Here is a 24846-nt window from a genome sequence, read left to right as displayed (position 1 = left end):
TGATCTAGTCTGGAATACTGTGTCAGATGATGCAGGAGAAACTCAAGGAACTGATGTTCAACATGCTGTGGTGACACTTCAATAAAGCAGTTTAAAAAGAGGTGTTGAATACATTTATTTTACAAAATGCAAGAACGTAATCTTCCAAACCAGTACATTATCTTATATATACACTTATAAATAAATACATGTAACTACAATAATAAATTAAATATTTACAAAAACAGGTAAACAGTCATCTATTTCATCAAATTCATTTAAACATTTATATAATTACCATGTTTTCCCCCTAAAAAGACTTCTTTTTTAGATATTCCATTGAAAAATTAGGCTTTCATATAATCAAGATTGCCTTGAATTCAACTAAACACAAGTTGTTTTCTTTTTTTTTTTTTTTTTGAGACAGAGACTCACCCTGTCGCCCAAGCTGGAGTACAGTGGTGTGATCTCGGCTCACTGCAACATCCACCTCCTGGATTAAAGCGATTCTCCTGCCTCAGCCTCCCAAGCAGCTGGAACTACAGGCATGTGCCATGAAGCCCAGCTAATTTTTAAACTTTTAGTAGAGACTGAGTTTCACCATGTTGACTAGACTGGTCTCAGACTCCTGACTTCAAGTGATCCACCTACCTTGGTCTCCCAGAGTGCTGGGATTACAGGCATGAGCCACTGCGCTCGGCCTATGACAGTATGTATTAAAGGTGTTATTTGCTGCTCGAGATGGGGTAGCTGCTAAGTTTCATGACCAGAGACAACATGCAGCTGATTGGGTTGAGGTTCACCACTGTGACCCCAGGACCTGACATATCATAGGCACTTGATAAGTACTTGTGGAAGGAGGGTAGGCTGCAGAAGACAGCAGCAGGAATCAGAGGACTCCTGGTCTGGCCATGCCACTACTTAGTTATGAGAGACTCACTCAATATCCTTGAGCCCCAGTTGACTTAGCTGTAAGAATCAACCTCCCAGGATTACTACCAGGTGCAAAGAAGAGCGTGCACATAAAAGCCATGCTGTAAACTGTACAACACTACAGAAATATGAAGGATGATTCTCACTTATCACACACATAATATCACATGATTTGACAACCAAAACAAGCCTATAGCATTGGTGAACTATTGTGACCAATTTATAGAGAAGCAAAGTATAGCTCCAAGGGGTTCAATGGCTCTCCTGAGGTTGAAGGACAAGTTACAGAATGAGTAAGCACGGAAGTTGGGACATGAACCTAAGTCAGATGATGCCTAAGTTTGACTTTTTCTCTAGTTAGGAATGTTATTACAGAAGTCAGATTCAAGTGGGGTAGCATTTTTATGGCTAAGGAGAGAGGGGATTCATTTATGACTCAACCATACATCAATTATTAGATATTAAGACTCTGTATAAACCCCTTTTAGGGTCTGGGCAAGGCACAGAGCGAGACTCCGTCTCAAAAAAAAAAAAAAAAAAAGAATACTTAGCATTTCTTCCCATTTTAAATCTTTGCCCATGATACTCTTTGTAATACAGTGCAATACAAAACTGAGAGATAGGAGATGATATTTTACTGTTTGCTCCTAGCCTTACTGCTGCTAGAGTCATTAAGCCTTTGCAAGGCAGGGATAGGAACCATTGCTTTGTGGATTTGGAAGGAATTCCTATTATGCTATAATTCCAGAATCTGAGATACATCTGAAAAAGAGGTCAACATGACTAGGTTTTTCCATATCTCCTGCCATTGAAAGGTGTCTGCTTTCTCCACAACGCCTGATGATTTGCATCTCTAAACCACACTGGTCTCCTCCACTGCCATTCCATTCCTTTGTTGTGGAGACCATCCAAATGGGAGCAGGGGCATCTGAATCAGTCAAGTCCTCTCTTGCTGTTTTAAACAAACCTGACATTCAGCAGAAGGCTCAGGACAGCAATCAGCAGGATGATGGTTCAATTTCTAGCTCTGGGCCCCTCCACCCTCCACGACTGTCACTCCTGCCCTCTAATCAGAACTGGGTTCTGGATGGGGCCAGCTGGGAAAGGGGGAACTGTGTCATCAGCATCGTTGTTGTTGTTAAATTTAAACTCTAGAGCTTTTCCAGAACTGAGAATACAAAAGTGAATTGTTCCCTCCACCTCTGAGGTCTTTGCTTTTACCTTTTTCTGTGAGTACCCTTGATAGTTATGACAGGTAAGCAGGCTAGTAGGCTTCATTAGGAGCCCCCAACTCACATGTGCCTCCAGCTGAAATGCCACAGCCGTTGGACCAAGAGGTAAGAAAGTCCTATTGCAAAGAGGAGTGAGAGTCAAGAGACCTGGGTTCTAATTAAATCACTATAAGAAGAGAGTGGGGGATGTGTAGCTAAGGCTGGGGTTCCTTTCCTTACTATATATATATATATATTTTTTTTTTTTTTGAGATGGAGTCTCGCTCTGTCACCCAGGCTAGAGTGCAGTGGCTGGATCTCAGCTCACTGCAAGCTCCGTCTCCCAGGGTTACGCCATTCTCCTGCCTCAGCCTCCCAAGCAGCTGGGACTACAGGTGCCTGCCACCTCGCCCGGCTAGTTTTTTGTATTTTTTTAGTAGAGATGGGGTTTCACCGTGTTAGCCAGGATGGTCTCGATCTCCTGACCTTGTATCCACCCGTCTCAGCCTCCCAAAGTGCTGGGATTACAGGCTTGAGCCACCGCGCCCAGCCTCCTTACTATATTTTTGCCAGATATAATGTCTGGCTGTCACTTCACCATTTTTTGACTCTGTTTACTCATTTAGAATAAAAATAGTTTACATATACTGGGCATACTGTATGTGCCAAGCACTGAATTACTTTATATACATTAGCTCATTTAATTCTCAAAACCTTAGTAAGTAGACATCGTATCTCCATGTAACAGATGTATTTCCGAGGCAGGGCGCCATAAAGTTAATTTGCCACATGGTCCACAGCAGATGGGTTCAGGTCTGAACCAGGGCATGTGCCTTTAACCCTGTGCTAAACTGAAAACCACAAGAATACCTAGCTCTTGGGGTTTCTTCAAGGGTGAAATGCATCCACATTGTTCAAGTGTATCTCCCATATACAGTTGCACTGGACAAGAGATAACAATTATTGCAGTAATTTCTTGGCTTATGTTTCTCTGGAACTATAGGAAAGCACTATCTAATCCATTTTGCTGCCATTGTATGGGTTGGGGAAGCAATACTGTTGCTCATTGTATAAGGAGGCCACAGCACATGACTGTTTCAAGAAAACCTGGGAGGTCAGGAAACATTGTAATTAAAATATCAACATGACACAAGTAAAGGGCAAGCCACAGTGAAGCTCTCAAAAGCACATGTTTTCTAAGAAAAGGTGACATCCCTTAAGGAGAAAGGGACAGGCCTTGGCAAGCAGCAAGCGAAGAGTTGCTGACCTGAAGCTCTGCTTGGGGAAGGAAAGATGGGAGGAGACACATGAACTCCAAAGAAGCTACTTTAGCATTTTCCTTTGCCTATCCTGGGGCCAGGTGAGAAAACCAGAACCATTCCCAACTAAAAGACTCTGAACGTTCCAGTGAGCCCACTGCTGCAAAGTGCAATTCCAGGTCTTATGGCATTCATTTGATTCTTACAGCGATCCCCTTGAGGGAATCCAAACAGCAATCTCGTTTTACAGATGAGGAAATTGAGGGTTAAAGAAATCAATGATCCATCTAATTCACATAGCTAGGAGAGGCTCTGAAGAGTGTCTCTTTCCACTGCCCTGTGCCTGGGAGCAGCCCACTAGGCAAGCTGGGAATAATGCCACAGAGAGTGACAAGCATGTGACATTCCTGTCCCTGTGCTTTTCTTATCTCACCACACTCTTGGGTATAGTGGGCTCCTTTGAAGTGTTCAATTAACTGATCCTCTAACTTTCAAAAACACCTGTTCAAACCTCAGTACATGATACTGTGCAATTATTTGCCTTTCCTGACAAACACCTTTTTCAGGGAAAGCCATTCTTCCTAGAAACTGAAACCCACAACTGTCAATTTGGAGCATATGGGAAAACTAGACCTTTCGTTTTTCGGTTTTTGAACACAAAGATCCTTAGTCCACCTTTAAGAAACTACTACAGTTGCCAAACGAACTGTTTTTCTTTTAAAGGCTGGAAAGAATTCTACTAGCCTCCCTTCCCCCTCCCCAAATTCAAGCTGTTGATTGTGTGCCTGGTTTACGATGTTATTAAAAAACAAAGAGGGGTCTCAAAGTTTACAACCAACCTCCAGAGTAGGCAAGTCAAAAGAAAACTACATGAAATGTGGTACCCGTAACATCAGCAGCTTACATTTGATCCAGAGTAGGCAAGATAAGCTAACTGCCTATCCCCTTGAGCAGTTCATTTGGACAGGTTAGTCTTCCTGAACTGTAAGTCTCTTTGAAATCAGCCGGGCACAGGCTGAACCCGGATTTTCTGTAGCTGTAGACTTTGAGTATGTCACTTAACTCTCACATCTGTATAATGGGGGTGAGAGCACTTATTTTACATGTGGTGTTCTTAGGATTAACTACCTTGCTTCTTGGCTAAATACAGGCCAGAGAAAGTTGGCTTCTACTTGGTATAAATCTCTGTTGGCTCAGACATTCTGTAATATGACAATACAGGGAGAAGTCAGACAGGATCCACCACAGCAGAGTCTGGACACTTACCGCGAGGATGGCAATGACGATCCCCACGGCGCAGAGCACAGCGTCATTTATTGTCTCACCAGTTTTCAGTGGGTACTTGATGCTCTCATCATTGCAGTAAAACCCTCGGTGGTAAGGCTTGATGGTGCTTGTCTCGATGATAAGGAAGGGGAGGCCCGCTGGTCCAGGTGGAACCACGGCATATACCAGGAGAGAAAAAAAAAAGGAAGGGGAAAACATCAGTGCCAAAGAGGAACCTCAAGCAAGACCATCCCAAATATCACTGAGAGTGCCAATCTTTCCTTCCATTTGTAGAGATCTACAGCCTAGAGAGAGCTTTTGCTATGCACATCCCCATTCCTCCTTTCCACAGCCCCATGAGGAGAGAGGCATTATCCTCTTCTCTTCCCCAAGAGCTTGGAGGTAGGCAGTGAAAGAGCCAGAGCAGGGCTTTTCCCACAGTTCTACGATACCCTGCTAAAATTAAAGCCCAAATCGTAACATTTACTAATATAGCCCCAAATCTAATGATTTATGCCTCTAAGGGCATTCATTTCTTAGCTCTTAACCACTTCCCCTTTGAGAAGTTCACTAAGGCTGTGCTGCCTGGGGTAGTAAAGGCCTTGGAGTCAAAAAATGTGGATGTGAACCCCAGATCCACCACTTCCTAAGTGATTTGACCTCTGGTTCCCACTCCATTTTCCTGAGTCCCAGTTTTTTCCACAGTAAAATGAGTTGTGGTGTTGACTAAAGGAGATCAATGCACACACAACCTCTAGCACAGTGCCTGGCACAAAGTAGCTGCTTCATGAATGCCATTTTCCCAGGCTTTTCTTTCACTGTTCAAAGAACTACCAATAAGAGTGAGCACAGCTGAGCTTGGCCCTGCTGTCTGCAGACCTGGATAGAGGGCCCAGGGCACCCAGGAGCACCAAGTGGCTCTTGCAGCTGCTGCTGGTTATCAGTGACCAGTTCAGACTATTCTCTCAAAGGTCATGACAAATGGATTCCATCACCTGCCAAGAAAATTCCCTCAAAACCCTGACTCAAAAAGCAAAGGCCCATGATAACTCTCGTTTGGATGCTACAAGAGCCTCCTAATCAGGCTCATGGCCCCCATTCCCTTGTACAGATAGCCACCAGTTTGCTTCCTGAAGGGCTCGGACCATGAGCATGTCAAAGCCTTGCTAAAGCCTCTTCAACGGCGCCCCATGACACAGGGTGAAATAAAGCCTCTAAGTAGGACTTTAGGAGTTCCCATGACCTGGACATCTCTCCAGCTTCATGCTCTGCTGCTCCTCTTCAGTAAGCCTCCAAGAAACCAGTACACAGAGACTGTGGATTCATGCTATTCTCTTAGACCAAATTACCTCTTCCTCCCAAACTACCTAACTGCAATACCAAGCTCCAATGACACTTTGCAAAATAAAATGACTCGCTCTTTTACAAATCTTGGAACTAGGGAAGACTACCAGAAACACGGTGGCCTTTCAGCCGGAAATGCCATCTTCCAGTAATTCACCAAAATGACGAACACAAAGGGAAAGAGGAGAGGCACCCAACAGATGTTCTCTAGGCCTTTTAGAAAACATGGAGTTGTTTCTTTGGCCATGTATATGAAAATCTATGATAAAGGCGATGTTGTAGACATCTAAGGGAATGGGTACTGTTCTAAAAAGAATGCCCCACAAGTGTTACCATGGTTAAACTGGAAGAGTCTGCAGCGTTCCCTAGCATGCCGTTGGCATTGTTGTAAACAAACAAGTTAAGGGCAAGATTATTGCCAAGAGAATTAATGTGCGTACTGAGCACATTAAGCACTCCAAGCACTTCCTAAAAAACATGAAGGAAAATGATCAGAAAAAGAAAGAAGCCAAAGAGTTCAACTGAAGCACCAGCCTGCTCTACAGAGAGAAACACACTTTGTGAGAACCAATGGGAAGGAGCCTGCTGCTGGAACATATTCCCTATGAATTCATGGCATAGCAGGTGTTAAAAAAATAAAGTAAATAAAAGACTTCTGGACTGTAGAAAACAAAACAAAACATAGTGGCGAATACAGCCACTATTGAATGCACACTCACAATGTGTTGGGTTCTTTATATCCATTTTTGCATTGAAGTATTATTTAAGCACTATCACCCACCTTCAAGTGGAGGGAACAGAGACTCACAGAGAATACTGAGCTCATTCAGGATCTCTTAGTCCACCTCCAAATGCTTAAATCCCTAATTTAACTTTGCAAATTGATTTCATCCAAATGTGAATTTCATTAGCTGAAAAATCCCAACATAAACAGTTGTTTAAAAGATAAAATCCCATTTTTCATGTTTTTCAAAAAGAATTAAATTCATGTCATGTTGGTTGAAGTCCCAGACCACCTCTAAAAAAAAAAGTACCATGAACTCCACAATTTTTCAATTACTTTGGTTCAGAACGGCAGTGATAAAAATGCTCACTTTCTAAAAAGTGTATTTATGTATCACTGTGCATACACACATGGATTTATTTGGTTTTATTCTTTGGATTTATTTGAACTCTATGGCTATTTATTTTGTGACCCCTAACTGCTTCCTGCTAGAACAACAATTTACTTTATCAAATTCATACTGGTGCTTTGAAAAGAAAGAACAGCAACACACCACAGTATTGTGCCTGACCTTCTCAAAGTAAACACAGAGGGGCCCTGACAGGCAATAGCCATTAGGTTTTAAAACTTTGTCTCTGCAATGGAGGAGAGGGGGCAGGGAAAGGCAGTGGATAAATGTTCTGGCTTAGAAATGATCTTTAGAGTTTAGGGGCCTGGGAGAGATATCATATGGTCCCGAACCATCTTCGTGCCACTGCCTAAACATTTTGAAATGCAACCAAGTTGGCTATGAAAAGCAGCTGAGAAGCCAGCAGTATGATATTATTAATAGTCTGCTTTTAAAGTTCCACATATTGAGATTTAAAAGTTGAGCTGCAGTCACTCTGGTGCCTAGGAGCCAAAGTGTTGCTAATAAACTCAGGAAGGGAACAGACCCCAAGTTCCCTACATTTGCACTCCACTCTTAGGCCTCCAGCTTCTATTTTTCATAGTGTTCACATGATAGGCCTGTAAAACATATGTTTCTATGGACAATAAAACACATATAAAAGAGTTTTGGAGTTAGACAGAACTGGGTTAATGATCTCGACTCTGCTCCCTACTACTTAAGTTATTTCACATCTCCAAAACTCCCTTTCTCATCTGTTTAATGGGAAGAATGAAATCTAACTTTAGCATGTTTGGGATTATATAAAAATTAAAGCATCCATTCATTCATTCAACAAATATTTATTGAGTCTTAACTACATATATTAAGTTACAAGGAATACATAGATGACCCAGACCCTGCCCTCAAGAAGCTTACAATCCAGTAGGGGAAGACATACATCATCAAAATCAGTTGAGAAGAAAGTTAAGGCAATAGCACTGAGTAATGTCAGCATAGAATCTGGGGCACACTGTGGACACTCAATGAATGTTAAAAAGAGAAGGGAAGAAAGCCTCACAGAGAAGGCAGGGGAAGAAAGCCTCACAGAGAAGGCAGGGGAAGAAAGCCTCACAGAGAAGGCAAGGGAAGAAAATCTGGTCAGTCCTTTGCCCACTTTTAAACTGAGAACAGTCCAAATCCTTTTTCCTCTTTCTTTGCCTATGGCTTGGGGAGGGCTTCCAGTTCTGATTATGTGGATGAAGACCACAAACAGACAAGAAGTTGGAGCTGAATATGTTCTGTTTATTTTCTTGAAAGGCATGGAGATGGCATTTACAAAACCCAATGGCTTTTTTTTTTTTTGTCTCCCCTATAAACTTGTAGTATTATTGAGGGTGATGCCAGTCAAATCTTGATTTTGATCCAGGAAGAGAGTAACCACAGATTTCCTTCAGTTGATGGGAAAAGCATAAACATCCCCCCAACTAGGCAACTAGTCCTTAAGAGATATAACACTGTGCCTTGCCCTTCCAGGACACAGAGAAGAGGCTGTTCTTCTCCAACGATCTTTATTTCCAATACCGTCACCATCTTTATTACCAATCACTATAGTCCCTTATCACTTCACTTCGAGAAATTTCCCAGTGCTAGACACTGAAATTCTGGAAGTGAATACATCATAGTACCTGCCTGGAGGAGTTCACAGTGTTGTAAGACAGTCAAAAAAGCAAGAACACTGAATTATTTCTAGTGTGATGATTGACATATGCATAAAGGACACAAAGACCATTTTACTAGAGTCTTTCAAGGTGTCCAACAGAGGGTGGGAGACTTCAGTTAACTCTTATATAGTAGGAGGGGTTCCTAGAGTCCACAGGCTAAGTACAATCACACACACACACACACAAAATCAGTGCAGTTTAGGGATTTCAATACTGCCAGTTACCAAACTGATGGCTATTAAACAAATACAATTTTAAAGTTTGCTATAGAGCTAGAAGAGATGAAGGGAATGAAGGAAAGAAAGGGGAAAACAGCACAGAGAATAATAATAGGTAACATTTGCTAAACAGTTATCATGTGCCCAAACTGTCTTGAGGGTCCCCACATAAACTATTGTAGACTGACCGACCTGGCTGCCTACCATGGTCTAGGCATTGACTGGGCCACTGAAATGAAAGAGGCTAAGTTCCAACCTTCAAGTGGTCCAAAGGCTAATAGGATAAACAGTCATAAAAACTAATACATTAAGCCACCCTAAGGTTCAAAGAGATTAAAGTGACTTACCAGTCACTCTGCAAGTAAGTTATGGAGCTGAACAGGTTTCAAATGATCTGACTCTTGATTTTGGGTGCTTTCTATAAAGTAAGTGAGTCACTCTTCAGAGAAGGAAGCACCTATAAGTATTAGTAAATTAACTGAAGCTCAGCAAATCACATGGCCTCTCATGAAAAAGGCACTGTTCAGAACAATCAAGGGAATGGCACTGGCTCAAGTTCACTGAACTTTCACTGTGTATCACACACGTGCTAGGTAACTAATTTCATCAAACTCTGAAGGCAATAGCCTGGAATTTAAATTTATTTGTAATAAAAGGTGCATTACAAAATTTTTGCAAAGCATGACCAAAAAAAAAAAAAAAAAACAATCTAGTGAGTGCAGACCGAGACCCAGACTCAAGCATTTCTCCTTCCTTTAATCAAGGATCAATTAACTTCCTATACCTCTGGGGATTTCTTGGGATGTGTAGGTTGCAGAGGAGGTGAAATACGAACTCACTGACAAACACTTAATGGGCATAAAATCAAAGCATGAAGAAAGGCCCCTGTGTTGGGTTCAGGCCTTTGAAACTTCTCTGGCTTTGAAAAACTAACACTGGAGCAGGTTGGGTGGTTTGGGGGTGGAGTGTAAAAAAACACAGACTAAGTTTTGAGGCCCACCCATTGATAAACTCATGTGGGAAGTGTTACCCAAGTGACCTGGCCCCAAAGCCCTGCTCCCTGCAGCCACAGTTCACCTTTGCACAAAATTAAACACAGCCTCCTTCTTACAAAGTGCTTTTCAGAAAGCCCTTGGTGAGGCTAAGAAGAGAATGAGAGGAAGAGTGAAGAAGGAATCTTTGCATTTTTGCCTGACCAGAATCAGAGCACCAGGAAGGCACTTTCATGTCTCCCACATACCAAGTCCTTCATGTCCTTTTCCAGAGTTGTTCAATTTTCCACTCAAAACAATCTGTAGTCATTATAAAATACATGAAGTCCAGGATCTGCGAGAATAATAATTAAACTAACATCTGCAGAAAGCCTACACATCTACCCACAAAATAATACTTGTTGCACAAAAGTAGGCATCTGGTATAGCATAATTACTCAAATTGGGCAGCTATTAGAACTCTGTGACAAGGCCAGCTGCAGTGGCTCATTTCTGTAATCCTAGCCCTTTGGGAGGCTGAGGCAGCCGCATTGCTCGAGCTCATAAGTTCGAGACCAGCCTTGGCAACATGATGAAACTCCGTCTCTACCAAAAATACAAAACTTAGCCGAGTGCGGTGGTACCTGCCTGTAGTCCCAGCTACTCAGGAGGTAAGAGGATAACTTGAGCCCAGAAGGCAGAGGTTGCAGTAAGCCAAGATTGTGCCACTGCACTCCAGCCTGGGTGATAGAGCCAGACCTTGTCTCAAAAAAAAAAAAAAAACAAAAAAAAACAAGAACTCTATGACCAAAAGTTTATACATCTTACCTACAGTATAGAGTTATGAGTAGGCACTGTTCCACCCATCTTACAAATGGAAAAACTGAGGATCAGAAATGTTCATCAGTTCACCTAAAATGCAGAGCTAGCAATGGTCCCAATTTGGACCAGCTATTCAAAATATAGACTAAAGACCCTAGACCTTGAAGGAGTTTAGAGTTGAGGAATTAATTAGCTTAATATCCACAATAGCTATGAAATGTTGTGGGTTATTATTTTCATTTATACTCAACAGAAAACTGAGGCCAGAAGTTTTATAACTGGTACAAGGTCCCCAAGTGAGTAAACTGGTCACTGGGTTTCGAACCCACATCTGTCTGTCTTTTGGCTCATATTTTCTTACTCTATGACCTGACCCTCCCTTTCTTTATAAACATATTCCCTGTTAAAATATCACTCACTGATTTTTTTAAATCACTTAAGGCCAGAATGGTCAACACAACTATTACTTAGAGGTTCAAAATACAAATATTTACATTGCTTGTAAGTGACAGGGCTTCTTTTTAAAGTAATTAATTGCTACTGGTCTTAGAAGTGTGCAAACTTTCTTTGGTTTATGATATTTGTCCAGATTTTTAGACTGGACACAATCCAGATGAGACAAAACTAAGTTTACTATGAAGGCATTTTTCTACCTTTGAAACAGGCTGCCATGAAAAACACTTGCTGTTGGCTGGTGTGAGCACGCAATATTCTGGGTCTAGAGGTCTTCCTTGGCAATTGCTCATTCTTCAGTGCTGGAAAGTTCAGGCCCTTTCTCCACAAAAAGAAGACTGTTGGAACCAAAAGCAACTACGTGGCAGAAATGAAGAAACCAGTGGCAGATCTAGTCCTAGTGCTCGGGTTTCCTGACCCCAAATCAAGGTCTTTAGTCCAACTTTAACACACAAGGATGGCTCTTTCCTAAGTACTGGGTACCGTGTTAGGTGCTGGGGAAAACAAAGGTGAGTAAAATACTGCAGTGCTTTTGAGTTCCCTGCCTTCTGAAAGTCTCACCTTCCATGACAAAGAGAAACCTGTTTTAGTTTAACCATGGGTGTTGAAAAGAACTTTGGATGTCCTTTCTTATTTGAAAGTGCTTACAGTGAAAACATTTTGTTTTTAAAAATAATTAACATCAGCCTCCTTAAAACCCCCAGCTCTGGCTGTTTTGGCCCTTTTAGTTGGATTTTTAAAGGGTTGCTACATTCATCTGCAAATAAAACAAACTGACGAGCAACTCAAGGTTCATATCTTTAACTGAAAGAGCTCCAAACCTCTTTTTGTCATCATTATATATTTCACAAATGAGGTGTTTTATTTCTAGTGAAACACAACTACCAGAGCAAACAGGATGCATAATCCTTTTATCCCAGGTGAAGCTGAGTCACTTCCCAAGACCTCCTTCTTTTTGATCCCTCTTTAAATAAGGATGACAGTAAGTATATATTTATTGGGCACCTACTATGTGCCAGGAGCTTTGGATACATCAATTCATTTAATTCTCAAAACAGTTTCCTAAATTAATTATTAGGATATAGACAAAAGATCGAGGGACAGGGAGGTTGTAATTTGTTTCAGTATCCACTCTGAGGAGAAGAGGCATAAACAAGATATGTAATAGAACTGTCTGACTCTAGAATTCATTCAGAGATGGGACCAGTTAGCCTTTATTGCTAAGTACACATGAACTATGTCTATGCACATATTAGCAACCTAGAAAGTCAGCTACGAAACTCTTGAAAGTGTATGTTGGCCTTGGACGAGGGCAGAAACCAAGGCTCCTCTTCCGATGTTAAGATGGAACCATACAGATCCAGCCACACTCTCTCTGCCTCATAAGCTTCCCTTATGACCCAAAGGCGTTTATTTACAACATGGCTGCCCAGAGTTAAGACACAGCAATAGTTCCATCCATGCAAAGTACTTCTGAGTTCTTACATAAACCATCACATTTGATCTTCCTAACAACTCCATGAAGTAATGCATTTAAGATGTGAATTAAAGCCGGGCGCGGTGGCTCAAGCCTGTAATCCCAGCACTTTGGGAGGCCGAGACGGGCGGATCACGAGGTCAGGAGATCGAGACCATCCTGACTAACACAGTGAAACCCCGTCTCTACTAAAATACAAAAAACTAGCCGGGCGAGATGGCGGGCGCCTGTAGTCCCAGCTACTCGGGAGGCTGAGGCAGGAGAATGGCGTGAACCCGGGAGACGGAGCTTGCAGTGAGCTGAGATCCGGCCACTGCACTCCAGCCTGGGCGACAGAGCGAGACTCCGTCTCAAAAAAAAAAAAAAAAAAAAGATGTGAATTAAAACAACTCCTATTTATCCTTCAAGACTTAAATATCTCACCCACAAAGGATTTACTTAGCCATGTAACCCACTCTAACAGCATTAATTGCTTCTTTATTTTTTCCAATTTAATCATGATCTTTGGAGTCAGGCAGACAAGATTTCATATTCCATTCCTTCAACTGTCATGCTTGCAGTATGACCTTAACTCTGTGAACTTTATTTTTATCACTATACAATAAGACTTGGCACATTAATTCCCAATGTAAAGAGTTGATTAGGAGGACTAAGATGTAGTTTATAAAGTATGTTAGTTCTTGCTCTTTTTTGTGACAGGGAGCCACCAAAAGCTTTTATGTGGGGGTAAAATGTGACCAGATTTCTGTCTGAAACTCATGCAAGTAGCCATGGGTCCACCAGCCACTTCTCATACGCAATCTAATCTCCAGGGAAAAGCATGCTCATGAAGTCCTATAATTCCAGGGACTTCTTGGGATTGGGTAGACAAATGGGGCTTCGACAGTGGTTAGCAAGAGCCAGCACCCTGACATAGTGAAGAAATATCACAGTGGGAACCCTGCCATACATTCTCAAAAGATCACATGAGGCTGTATGGGAGGCAAGTCTATAATAAGGTTGAGAAAAATACATTTATTTTTATTTTTCCAGCAGTTAAACATTCATTCATCAGCATGTGCACTCCCACCCAAGCCACGCTACCCAGATGTACACAAAACACCCCGTCCACGTGGCAGAATAAACAACCTGTGGATTGGCAGGACATCAGACACCAGGGATAGCCAAAGTCCGAGATAGTCAAAAGGCAAGACTGGAGCCAGATACAGTGCCAAAAGCGAAGAGGTGAGCGTTATGGGAGGCCCTGCAAGAACAAAATCACCCTGGTGAGCAATCCACGGGCACTCCAGGTACACCACCGAGCTACACAGCCTATGATCTAGGTCAAAGGTCACAAGCTGGCAGCCCACGGCCAAATCTGGCCTGTAGAGATGTTCCGTTTGTCCCACCAAGGGTTTAACATGTTTTAAATTAGTTGTTAACATTTAATAACAGGCAGATAACGTCCAGATTCCCAGCTTCTTAAACCAGCTCTAAAGTGTGTAGCAATGCAGGCAGTAATAATAGCGGCTGTCTTCCTGCATGCAACATATACACATCCTCCAGGAGCCACCCACTCCTCACTGTCTCCCTGACACGCAGGCTGCCTGTGGGTTGCCATTCTCATTGAGCTTGTGCTGTCAATTTTCTTATATCTGGTCTACTTTAGTCATTCATGTTAATTGCCTGGCTTTGTAAACATTTGACTTTATCCTTGCTGTAGAGAGTAAGAGTCCTTGGTTAATGACTCTTGGATAAACCTATGAAAATAGAAATAACTCTTGATTCCGTACCATCTCCCATAGTAAATAATGGCCACATTAGACATGTATATATATGTGTATATGGTTGTGTGTGTGTGTATGGATTTATGTGTATGTCTTAATCTTAACCAACACTGAGCCTCCTCTCTATGTTTTCAATTATAAATCCAAAGACCATGTCAAGTCAGGGCAAGGCAGTTCATTTTTGCATTTTAGTTATGGGGAAACTGAGGCTTAGAAGCTAAGTAATTTGCCAAAGGTCATACAGTAAAATGAACAGGGATTTGAAACAAAGTCTTGCTGAACTAGAAAGCCCTTAGCAAACTGACTCCATGAGGCTGGTGGTTAGGTCAAAATGAACACCCATCTTACTGGTCAGGTAAACAGCTTATCTTAATAAATTGCATGGTTACCCTTCAGAAGATACAGTGGACCCAACTTATAGCTCTCTATGTGATAGTAAATGGGAATATCAGAGAGTTGTGTTTTTAAAAGCAATAGCTATCTAAAATCAAAACAAAAACAATCTTCTGATAGAAGCCCACTAATTCTAAAGAATAAAAAATAAAAGCAAAGTGAGAAGGGAGTTAAAAATTAAAGACCATCAGATATTTGTTGGCATCATAAATCTTACTAAAATGGAGTTAGGCACATATCAGTAATATCCTGATGAAAGTTTAGAACTGTAAGAGATCTTAATGTCATTTATTTTCATTTAATAGATGGGAAGGTTGAGGGCTCCCACTGTCTAACATTATAATTATTCCTGTCCCATATATCTCCTGCACTAGCTAAGATCCCCAGAGAAGGGTTTATGTTGTTCATCTCTGTGTCCCTGAAACAAGGAAAGACTCCTGGCATATAGTGGGAGTTCAACAAATGTGTATTGAATAAATGTATAGGAAACAAACCAAAATCTGGAAGACCTGGCTCCCTAGCAAATACACTCTAGGACTTGTGGATCGTTTTCTCCCTACTTTCTAAATTTTAACCTAATGTCTCCCATACCCCAAATCCTGTTTTTTAATGCAATCCCCCAAAACAGCACAACATCCCATACCCTAATAAAGAGTAGACAATTCCATGAGGAATTATTTACAGGGAACCTAACCAGCTTCAAGTCTCAGATGGGTGGTTAGGTTGGATGGCTAAGAATAAGACACTTACCTTCAGTTTCCAGCCTTTTCCACATAGTGATAATATTAGAAAATACTCTATAGGACACTCCTAGGCAAGCTGAGCAGACTGCTGCTCAGTGATTCAGCTGCCATGCCCTACCCCGCCCAGCTGCCCAAGGGCTAAGGGATCCATTTCAGCACACCCCTACCCCATTTGCTGGGATCCTCTTGGGAATTTCTGCCCTAAAGAAAGCTCCAAGTAAGGAAGAGTACAGATCTCAAGAGAGCAACTCAGACCTGGGTTTGAAAACCAGTTTTGCCACTGACGCTCTATGTAATCTTCAGCAAATTGCCTCATTTCTCTGAGCCTCAACTATAAAAAGAGGATGCCAATATCCACTTTGAAAAGCTGTGAGGATGAAATATCAGAAGGCAGGTAAATTTAACAAAGATTAGTTCTCTTCCTTCCTGGTCCTGAAAATCTACTATCAAGCTGTTTACATGATGCCAATCAACTGGCTTGACTGGTTTCCTCACTAAGGTGGTTGGGGTAACCTGGACAGGGCTGTGTCAGCTCAGACGAGGACTGTCACTTGCATTGAGCAAGACTGGAGCCGTTCCAGGGTGCCGTGGATAGGACAACCCTCACCCTGGGAGCACACTCCCCATTCCCGGTCCTGTCAATGTTCCTTTTGTAAAACACAGAAACTTTCTTCAAATCTGACAGCTGCCACCTGCACAAATAATTCAGGGATGTAATTTTGTAACTGAATACAAACCTTGAAAGCTGAAAAGTTTGAAGTCCAAACTAATCCCTTTGACCTTCTGCCTAAACACTCACTAATCACTTTTTAATTTGTAGTTGATTTCCTCTCTATGTGCTGTCCTTACAGGCTACATTTTCGTTTTAGAAGTATCCAGGGAGTAAATGGCATTACAAAATACCCAATTGAAGTACAACTCAAACTTCTTTTCCCAGAGATCTAAGGCTTCTCCATGGCCCACTGAGTTTTCCGAATGGCAATGGGTGGCAAGAAAATGAGGGAGAAAATTCCTCCTTTGAAGGGGGAAACTCCTCACTGGGAGAATTATGAGCTACAGAAGTTAATAAGATGTGGTCTCTGCCCCCCTAAAGATGCATGCTCTGGGAACAACCACCCACCAGCAATGTGACAAGAACTTCCACAGGGGCATTACTGAAGTGAGAGCACTGAGGATGCCCTCAGCACATGACCAGCTGGCATGCAATACCTATTTACTGACTAATCCAGTAAATGAATTTGAAATACTCCTTGTTGTCATTTGAATGCCAACTGGTATAGCCAATTTAAGGCTATATCAAAAAAAAAAAAAAAAATCCAGAACTGAGAAGGTTTTCTTTCCAAGAAGTTGACAAAACTGCTGCTTTGTTCAGCTCTTCCAACCTTTAACGCTAAGGAAAAAAATTAGAAAAGTACTTTGAGGGAGCCCGTCTAGTTCCTAAAACAATAGATGCTGAAAAGATGCCTGCTAAAAAGGAAGCGAATTGGCAGTGAAAGATGTTAATGCTGTTAAATCCAGAAGAATTTTCTTACTTGGGGAAAAAAGATGTCTACTTTAATCGTCACTAGGATTATTGTAAAATGAAACAAACTGAAATCCACTGGAGTCATCCTACTTTGTGTGGCCGTTCTTTTTGCCTACTGTGTAATGGAAGCCTCAAGTGGTCCAAGCTGGATCAGGGAAGGTAAGTCAACACTAGTTATTGGTTCATTGAAGAAATGTCTGATATCAGTAAGACTGCACAAGCAAGTCTGGGATTAAGTAATAACTTAATGTTATTACCACCATCAGTCTCAGCTCTGCCACCAACTACCAGTGTGACCACAGGATCACATTTCCTCGTCTGCTCTCTGGGATTCATTTTCTTCATGTGCAAAATGAAAGGAGTGGTTTTCCCGGGTGTCTTGTGGACCTCTCTAATTTTAAGAATTTTCATCTTTAAGGAGTGCAGAGTATTTTGTAAGCAAGAAGGTTTCATTTCCATGGCATCTTTACATGATGAAGGGGCTTCACCACCTACCTTTACCCCAGCTGGGGTAACTGAGGAGCACACAACTTTCTTTTAGGTTTGTGAAGGCAGACTGGCTGAGCAGAGACCTCTGGACTTCAAAGATTCTCATTTATAAAGAACAGCTCCAGAAAACACCCCAAAATCTACAGACCTTCAGATAAAAATTTAACAAATGTTTGGCAGCTCTTGGCTCTGTTGAAGTAGTAGGCATCAGCAAAAATGGGCGGTGGGTTGGAGGGAGGTGGGGATTAACATTAGCTACCGCTAGACACTTTCCTGGTCACTTTATTGCTGCACCTCCCTTATGCTGCCCAATGATCCTTTCCAGGTAAGGAGTATGAGCTTGGTTTTACAAAGACTGGAAATGAAGAACAGTGATAAGGCCACAGAGAAGTAGTCCAGAAAAGGGCGCTGGGTCCGGCTGACTTTCCATGGAACTGTGAAGCCAGCAGATATTCTATCTTTAGGTGCTTTTCACTGGTGCTAAGGAGGGGAGCCACTCACAAATCGGGCAGCTGCTTCCTGTAGACAGAAATCCAGGTACTCCGAGACCATCCTCAGTTGCTCCTGCAGCGCTGCCCCTTCCCCCACCAGAATGGGAATAACAAAATGTAAGGCATTCGGATACACTGGGAGAACTGGCTACAGTAAACAACTCCTAGGTGGTTTGCTATAGGAACCCTATTGTTCCAGAGGGAGGCTCTTTAGCCAGAACGCTCCAGGAAGCCACTGCTGGGTAATGCATTTTTCAGCTGTTGAGAGAAAAGGGTAGTTCCTGGGATGTTTCTTCAATGGTTCTGGAAGCCAGGCGCTTAATCCTTGCAAAGCAGCAAGGAGCCAGCTTCCCTCAGAGGGACAGAATGTCTAGAGTCCCTCTTCCAAATCAAAACATAAAAACTCCCCAGCTTCCCCTTTACAACCTCTCAAAATGTGTGAAATCAGGCAGAGGGGAGGAAGAGGGTTGCGAAGCCCAAGGGGGGTTCAGGCCTTCTCTATGCCCCTCCTTCCCTCATAACCCTGCCCACCTGACCCCTCTATTGCAGTAAATTACAAAGCCCCCACTGTTCTCTCTGCCCATCCTCCTCCTCCCACCCACCCCCACACATACACTTTTTTAAAGGGCGAAATGCCAAATAACATTATTCCCCTTCACCATGGTATTGCCATGAGAGCTGCCTGGTATGTTTGCCTGAGAAATGGAAGGTTTTCATGGAAATATCAGCTTCCACGACAGCTCCCCATTTGTAGAAGTGGCCATGAAAAGAAGTGGAAGAATCCCCAACTGGAATCCAATTGGAAGGACAAGAAGGGAGAGCAAGGCCCCCGGAATTGTTCAAAGGCCTGAGGAATACTTGACTGTGGCTTTGGGAACCCATAGGCCTTTGCGTGCTCTGGGAAAGCCCTGCTCTCCACCCTCCCTCCCTGTCCTACTGCACAATGTTGCACTGTCGTGGGTAGCCTCACCTCAAAATGGAAACTCTATAATGTTAATGTGAGGGGGAGGGAAGCACTTACAGTATATATATATATTATCCACAGATGTACACAGGTATCCCTGCGCACAACGTGAACCGCAGAAAACCATTTCACAGCCCATATCAACCGAACACCAGAGAAATCAAAAATGGCTTTCCAGGTTTGGTGGTGGTATGCAATTAGCAGACCTAGATACAAGGCCCTCCCTTCCACCTCTGCCAAGTCGTGGCAATGTGACACTTGATTAGTGAATTCTCAGGACCTTAGTTTGCTTATCTTCAAGACAGGTCCCACAGTCTAGAAGGGCTGGCATGAGGATGGCAGAAGAGATGGCGTGGTAAGCAGCCTGCCTCGGAACAGGTGCACAGGCATGTTTCCTCCTCCCCTTCCCACTCAAGGCACGAAGGGGAAGGAGAAGATGCCTGGGAATGGGACAGGATCCGTGAGAAACAATCTCTCCTATCATTGCTGAGAGCAAATGGCATATGTGAGCTCCTACTTGTCCATCAAGATGACAGAATGGGTCTTGGGGAATTAATTATTCAACAAACTTGCCCTTCACAATCCCATCCAAAGAAATGGTTTGATGCCTTTCAGTGCACTGACTATACAAAATACTGAAAGACCAGTGCACTTCAAAAGCCTCACAAAACCCAGGCCGGGGTTTGGCAGGAGTTCCTCAGCCACTGGGTTTTTCTGTGTGTGGTTTATAATAACATGCAAACCTGATGCCAAGTCCTAATCTATTAAGGGACTGCCAATTAGCAGAAGGCTTAGAGCTGCAGGTTTGAGAACTGGGCAGCAGGTCTAATTAGGCCTGCAAATCATTTCTCTCCATAGCCCCTCGCATCTGACACAAGGTATTACTGGCTGACTGTTCTGGATATGTTCTTTCTATATTCCTATGCACACCGGTTTTTGTTTGTTTGTTTTAAGGTTCCAGACCTGAAGGCTAAGGCATATTTTCATGTCTGCCTCCTAAATGTAAAATTGGGGATTGAACAAGTTTATCCTCTGGACAGTGATTTTCAGATTTAGCCATTCACCATCAGAGGCACTTATGAAAAAAAAAAAAGAGAAAGAAAGATAGATAGATTGATTCCAGGCCCTGCCCAGACCTACTTGACCAGAATTTCAGGGGAAGGGCATGAGAATTCTGATTTTTAATAAGACCTCCAAGTGATTTTATCCCAAGGTGATTTGGGAATCACTACTCTAACACTTAAAAGTTTCATTTTTAATAAAAGGGCTTTAAAAAATTTTATATATAATTTACATAACATGCAATTTATATATGCATATACCAAGTCAACACAATTTTAAACCACACTGAATATACAATGTTTACTGAGCACCTTATTGTGTTCCAGGAGTGGGAACTACTGAGATGAGTGAAACAGGGTTTCTGCCCTCAGAGAGCTCCTGGTTCTCATAGAAAAATTGATCTTTCCTCTACAGGGACCCTGTGAGGACTCAAACCTGCAGTTCTCCTCTCCCCTTCTCATCAGCCTAGTTGGGAACTTAGCTTTCCAATATCTTTCCCAGGACAACTTTAAGAAAGAAACAGGATGATTTCAGATGCTAAACATCAGCAGCCTATCTTAGAAGAGGAGAAAAGCCTGAGAAACATACGGCTTCAAGATACAGGAGAAAATATGCGCCTCAGAACTGCCTAAAGACAAAAACTGAAAGAGGGGAGTAAAATGCAGAGGCCCTCTGTGGAGCAGAAAAAGTCCTGGGCTGGGGATGTCAGGAGCTCGAGGTTGGATTCTTTTTTTTTTTTTATTTTTTATTTTTTTTGAGACGGAGTCTCGCTCTGTCACCCAGGCTGGAGTGCTGTGGCCGGATCTCAGCTCACTGCAAGCTCCGCCTCCTGGGTTCACGCCATTCTCCTGCCTCAGCCTCCCGGGTAGCTGGGACTACAGGCGCCGCCACCTCGCCCGGCTAGTTTTTTGTAGTTTTTAGTAGAGACGGGGTTTCACCGTGTTAGCCAGGATAGTCTCGATCTCCTGACCTCGTGATCCGCCCGTCTCGGCCTCCCAAAGTGCTGGGATTACAGGCTTGAGCCACCGCGCCCGGCCATGAGCCACCGCGCCCGGCCGAGGGTGGATTCTTCTGTGAAAGAAGAAAGTCCCTTTTCGTCGCTGAGCCTCTATTAAAGAGAAGAGGCTGGACTCGCTGGTCATATCCCAAAGCAAATTCAATATGGACATTTCACCCTAGGGCCTTCATCAGAGTTTACTGTTAAGTTTTACCAGGGAAAAACTGCAACCCAGAAGAACTTGGGTTCTTCAGAGCATTCTCTAAGAAATGCTGGTCTAAATAACCTCTAATCAGCCCTACAAATATGATTCGTGTGTGGCTTTCAAACAAGACTGATTTCCAAGCTGCAGGGCCAGTGTTTAATATCTATCCTCTCCACAGTCCTGGATATCCCAGCAGGGACTCAAAATATGACTATGTCTGGGGAAGGGAGTGGAGTGGCAAGGCTGTGTTTTAGAAAGTACACCCTGCTAGCCAGACATGTGGAAGATAAACTGGGGTATGGAAGCTTTAGTTAGCTAGCTCTTGCTAACCCAGGTGTGACCAACCACCTTCCCAAGGAAAAGCCTTCTGCACTTTGAGACACATCCCATCCTTCCTGAGTAAGATGCATTAAGGCCTCTCACAGCCATGACACCACACCAGGTCCTGGACAGCACAGCTCAAATAAACACTGCTTGGTCTCCAAGAGTATCTGGGACTGGTTGCCTCTTTCCTTCAAACACCTCTCTGAAACTCATTGCTGGAGTTTCCCTACACAGACTCCCTCAGGTTATCTTAACACATATATTCAGAACCATACCTAAGACTAAATTCGAACTAAATAGCAAGAGGAGGGCAATCTATCTGCTGGCAACTGACATACAATGGCAAACAGTAGCACATATACAGCTGTGTGTGTGGATTTTGGAGTCAGATACACTTGGGTCCTAATTTTAACCTAAAACAAGTCGATTAACCTCTCACAGTGATGGGGGGAGGAATGAAATAGAGTGTGCAAAGAAGGTTCATACAATGCCTGGCACATAGAAAATGCCAGTAAATGTTACTCTTATGAATATGGAATGGTGTGCCTTCCGTAAGAAGGAAAGAGACAAGCACTGTCTTGGCCCATGAAGAGATCCATTATTTATTTCACATATTGACTATGTATTATGAAAGTTACCAAGCCTTTGGCTTTCTCCCCCGACTTTGGCTTTTTTTTTTGAGACTCGAGTGGGTGATTGAGAATATGGATAGCAGAAAAAGCACAGGCTTTGGGGTCAAATAGATTTGTGTTTAGAGCTTAAAGCTTAGATCTACCTCTTTTTAGTCCTGTGACATTAAGCAGGCTGCTAACCTCTCTAGAGCATCTGTAAAACGGGCTAGAACCAATCTTGACGGGTTACTGTGAAGTTTAGAAATACAGTGCCATATATAAAGTGTATTCAACCCAAGGAAAGTATTGTTATTATTCATGGTCTTCTCTACAAAATACATTAGAATAAAGAAAGATGACTAGGGTAGCTCTTTGTCTCTCTGTGAGAGTATTTCCCTCCCTTTAAAGCAGGCAAGGGCAACAGGCTATGTAGAGTTTCAAGGATACCAATGTCTTTTCAATGTTCCATTATTTCCAGCTAAAGGAAAATAACTGGGGATTTTCTTAGCACTCCACACTGGTTTAAATAAAATGTGTCTTGGAACTTCCCAAGTTCACTTCACACTCCTAGTCAATCCCTATCTCTGTTCCACAGTATTTTTCACTCTCCCTTCATTCATTTCTTTCCCAATAAATATGAAGCACCTACAATGAACAGAGCACAGACTTAGGAGCAATGGGGTATATGTGGTGATCACAGTTCAAATGCTATTTTGTATTCATGTGAGGAAATTAAGAAAAGGAGTTGTAATTTGCCAAATGATATTTAGTGAAAAGGGACAGAGGTGACCATGCCCTGTACAACTCCAAGGAACACCACTCACAGGCTTCAATCTCAGGGCTAAAACCAATGCTGTTGCCATTTCCACTCCTCCATTATGGAAGCAGCTGAACTGGCTCCATTCAATCCCTCCTGATTAGCAACTTCCCTGGGGGCTTTTATCTGTCCTGTGTACATGGACACCATAAGGACCATGGGCTGGCTGGTTACATTAGCTTGTTATTGTTATACTGGTTCTGGCCTTCCCTAGTGCCTATTGGGGTGTGTGTGCAATTTGCCATAATCACTTATGCAGGAGAAGGAAGGCCAAACACTAAAAAAAACCAAGAACAAACAAACAAAAACTACCAAAAACAAACAACGACAACAAAAAACACCCAAAAACCCAAGATGAAGAAACAAGAGAAAAATCAACGATAAGTATCCAATACTGGCTACTTTTACTATGGAATGTGGTCCAATTACCAGGGATTTATTGGCATGCCAGTTAGCCTCTAGGTCAATGTGTCCCTGAATGAAACAATTTGTGAAACATGCTTAACAAGGGCCATCATGCTTGGCTAATTTTTTAATTTTTTGTAGAAACAAGGTCTCGCTATGTTGCCAAGGCTGATCTTAAACTCCTAAGCTCAAGCAAACCTCCTGCCTCAGCCTCCCAAATAACTGGGGATTACAGGTGTGAGCCACATACTTTAAATTCAATAAAAAGTTTTAGGTAAGTCTAGTGGGTTTGCCTAACATGCTTTTTAAATAACATGACGATGTAGGCTTCAACTGGCCAAACTTACTTAAATTTAGCAGTTAATAACCATCAAACAGTCTCACACTAATCAAATTCAGATCAAGGAAGACATTTTTTTCCCCCTGGTTCACAGTATTTTCTATTCATGAGTAGGAAACAGGATGTGATGAAATTGTACCATTTTAGAGTTAGGCCTAAATTCAAATCAAACTACTTGGCTTGGGCCTCAATTTCCTCACATATAATTTGAGGGGTAGAGAGAGGAGTTAAGTTTAAAGGTAAATTGTGCCCTCTCCCACCAAATTCATGTTGAAATGGTAACCCCCAGCACCTTAGAGTACGAACTTATTTGGAGATAGGGTCTTTATAGAGGTAATCAAGTTAACATGAGGCCATTAGGGCAGGCTCTAACCCCATATGACTGGTGTCCCTATAAAATGGGGGAATTTGGTCACAGAGATACATATAGAGGTGAGATTACACAAAGATACAGGAATACTTAATTCTGAATGATGTTAAAGGGTCCTTGATCAAGTAATGATAAAACAATTTTAATTATGAAGACTATCATATGTATATACACCTAAATAACTGAAAGAAAATCAACATGAGTAAAAAGAAATATGCCAAAATGGCAATAGTATTTGTGGTAGATTATGGGTGATGTTCCCTGTCTTTTCCAAATCTTAAGTGGTATAGTTTAAAGCATCAATAATGATAAATGAATTTACCTTTAGAAAAAAAGCAACATTTTTATGCTAGTGTCAAAAATGACTTGGGTTTTTGAGACCCTGCCTCAAAAGAAAAAAAAGTTTCACTTCAGGGAAGGCCGAATTTAAAAACTGGTCTGGGTGGTTCAGGGAGGGTCAGTGTAGGTGAATGTAGTATAAAGTATTTATCAAGAAGGACTGTCCCTGGGCAGGCAGGTGCAGTGGCTCACGCTTGTAATCCCAGCACTTTGGGAGGCTGAGGTGGATAGACTGCTTGAGGTCAAGAGTTTGAGGC

At 42.4% G+C, this 24846-nt stretch overlaps 1 protein-coding gene across 2 annotated transcripts in view; it reads right to left on the bottom strand.

The window, feature by feature from the left end:
• The window catches only part of PPAP2B (phosphatidic acid phosphatase type 2B), a 152422-nt gene that overhangs the window by 38480 nt on the left and 89096 nt on the right, over positions 1–24846 (bottom strand). For both annotated transcript variants that reach the window (XM_011941486.1, XM_011941476.1), the window contains one exon: positions 4649–4806. In XM_011941486.1, the coding sequence (XP_011796876.1) occupies positions 4649–4806 (158 nt within the window). The remainder of the gene's footprint in view (positions 1–4648; positions 4807–24846) is intronic.

The sequence above is a fragment of the Colobus angolensis genome, unplaced genomic scaffold, assembly GCF_000951035.1.
Source record: "Colobus angolensis palliatus isolate OR3802 unplaced genomic scaffold, Cang.pa_1.0 Scaffold102, whole genome shotgun sequence".
Lineage (NCBI taxonomy): Eukaryota > Metazoa > Chordata > Mammalia > Primates > Cercopithecidae > Colobus > Colobus angolensis.
The sequence above is the reverse complement of the archived record's forward strand: the minus strand, read 5'-3'. Positions and strand labels throughout refer to the sequence as shown.